Source organism: Mandrillus leucophaeus, unplaced genomic scaffold (assembly GCF_000951045.1).
Source record: "Mandrillus leucophaeus isolate KB7577 unplaced genomic scaffold, Mleu.le_1.0 Scaffold240, whole genome shotgun sequence".
NCBI lineage: Eukaryota > Metazoa > Chordata > Mammalia > Primates > Cercopithecidae > Mandrillus > Mandrillus leucophaeus.
The window spans coordinates 535,500-537,343 of NW_012102477.1; the positions used below are offsets into that span (position 1 = coordinate 535,500).

Genomic DNA, 1,844 nt, shown 5'->3' on the forward strand with positions numbered 1-1,844 from the left:
TTAAAGTCACCAGCTGCATTGGCCCTAACAAGAGAGTCAGCCTGTCCTTTGAAGCTTTGAAGCCAGACATTGACTTCATATCTCTTGGGCTTTTTTTTTTTTTTTTTTAATGGAGTGTTGCTCTTGTTGCCCGGGTTGGAGTGCAACGGTGCGATCTTGGCTCACTGCAACCTCCGCCTCCCGGGGTCAAGCTATTCTCCTGCCTTAGCCTCCGGAGTAGCTGGGATTACAGGCATTCGCTACCACGCCTGGCTAATGACATGACTCTTAAGACATGCTAGTGTTCGCGCTGAATGCCCCATTAGGTTAAGATCATAGAAACATGGCAGTTGGAGAGCTGTTAAGGTTGCTTAGTTTCTCATTTCCATTTCTGTTTAATTTCTAGATTTTGGATCATTGTTTGACTTGGAAAATGATCTTCCTGATGAGCTGATACCCAATGGAGGAGAATTAGGCCTTTTAAACAGTGGGAACCTTGTTCCAGATGCTGCTTCCAAACATAAACAACTGTCGGAGCTTCTACGAGGAGGCAGCGGCTCTAGTATCAACCCAGGAATAGGAAATGTGAGCGCCAGCAGCCCCGTGCAGCAGGGCCTGGGTGGCCAGGCTCAAGGGCAGCCGAACAGTGCGAACATGGCCAGCCTCGGTGCCATGGGCAAGAGCCCTCTGAGCCAGGGAGATTCTTCAGCCCCCAGCCTGCCCAAACAGGCAGCCAGCACCTCTGGGCCCACCCCCGCTGCCTCCCAAGCACTGAATCCGCAAGCACAAAAGCAAGTGGGGCTGGCGACTAGCAGCCCTGCCACGTCACAGACTGGACCTGGTATCTGCATGAATGCTAACTTTAACCAGACCCACCCAGGCCTCCTCAATAGTAACTCTGGCCATAGCTTAATGAATCAGGCTTCACAAGGGCAGGCGCAAGTCATGAATGGATCTCTTGGGGCTGCTGGCAGAGGAAGGGGAGCTGGAATGCCATACCCTACTCCAGCCATGCAGGGCGCCACGAGCAGCGTGCTGGCTGAGACCCTAACGCAGGTTTCCCCGCAAATGACTGGTCACGCGGGACTGAACACCGCACAGGCAGGAGGCATGGCCAAGGTAAGTGAGCTGACGCGCTTTCAATACTTCCTACCTAACCGCGGGCTTTCCCTCTGAGTAATACGTAAAATGGGACCTTGTGGCCCACTCCTGTTTCTCCTCTTGGGCTCTCCATGTGCCACTCATACTTCGAAGATACAGATTTCTTTCTAGGTTAAAGATCTCTGTACCATTTCTGTCTTTAAAATGAGAATTCTTAAAGAAGTAGGATAGCTTGCAGGTCAGGCAGTTGGAAAATACAGGGCCTGATGTGTCCATGAACCTGTTAAAGGTTGCTTCCTGCCTCTATACCGCCCACTGAGGAGGTGATTGTTAGTCTCTGTGCTCCTCTATGGCTACCCAGTGAAGTATCTGTTGTCACAGTGTCCATTTCACTGAATGAGAAAGCTGTGTTCCAGAGTTGTCAGCTCACTCTGCCATGTTAACAAGCAAGAGGTGGCAGAGCCGGGGAGAGGCATGGGCATTCGGGTCCCAGAGGAAACACTAGTGCAGTGGTGCTTGAAGTGGGGTCCCCCAGACCAGCAGCAGCAGCATGCCCTAGAAGCTTGTTAGAAATGCACACTTCTATATTGACTCTGAAACTCGGGGTGGGGCCTGGGCTTTAAGAAGCCTCCAGATGCATGCTGGACGCAGTGACTCATGCCTGTGATCCCAGTACTTTGGGAGGCTGAGGTGGGTGGATAGCTCAAGTCTAGGAGTTCAAGACCAGCCTGGGCACTGTAGTGAAACCCTCTTAAAAAAAAAAA

At 51.6% G+C, this 1,844-nt stretch overlaps 1 protein-coding gene across 1 annotated transcript in view; it reads left to right on the plus strand.

Moving 5' to 3' along the window:
- Positions 1-389: 389 nt before the first annotated feature.
- The window catches only part of CREBBP (CREB binding protein), a 141,026-nt gene continuing 139,571 nt past the window's right edge, over positions 390-1,844 (plus strand). The window contains exon 1 of the mRNA XM_011982564.1: positions 390-1,098. Within this exon, the coding sequence (XP_011837954.1) occupies positions 634-1,098 (465 nt within the window). The 5' untranslated portion in view covers positions 390-633. The remainder of the gene's footprint in view (positions 1,099-1,844) is intronic.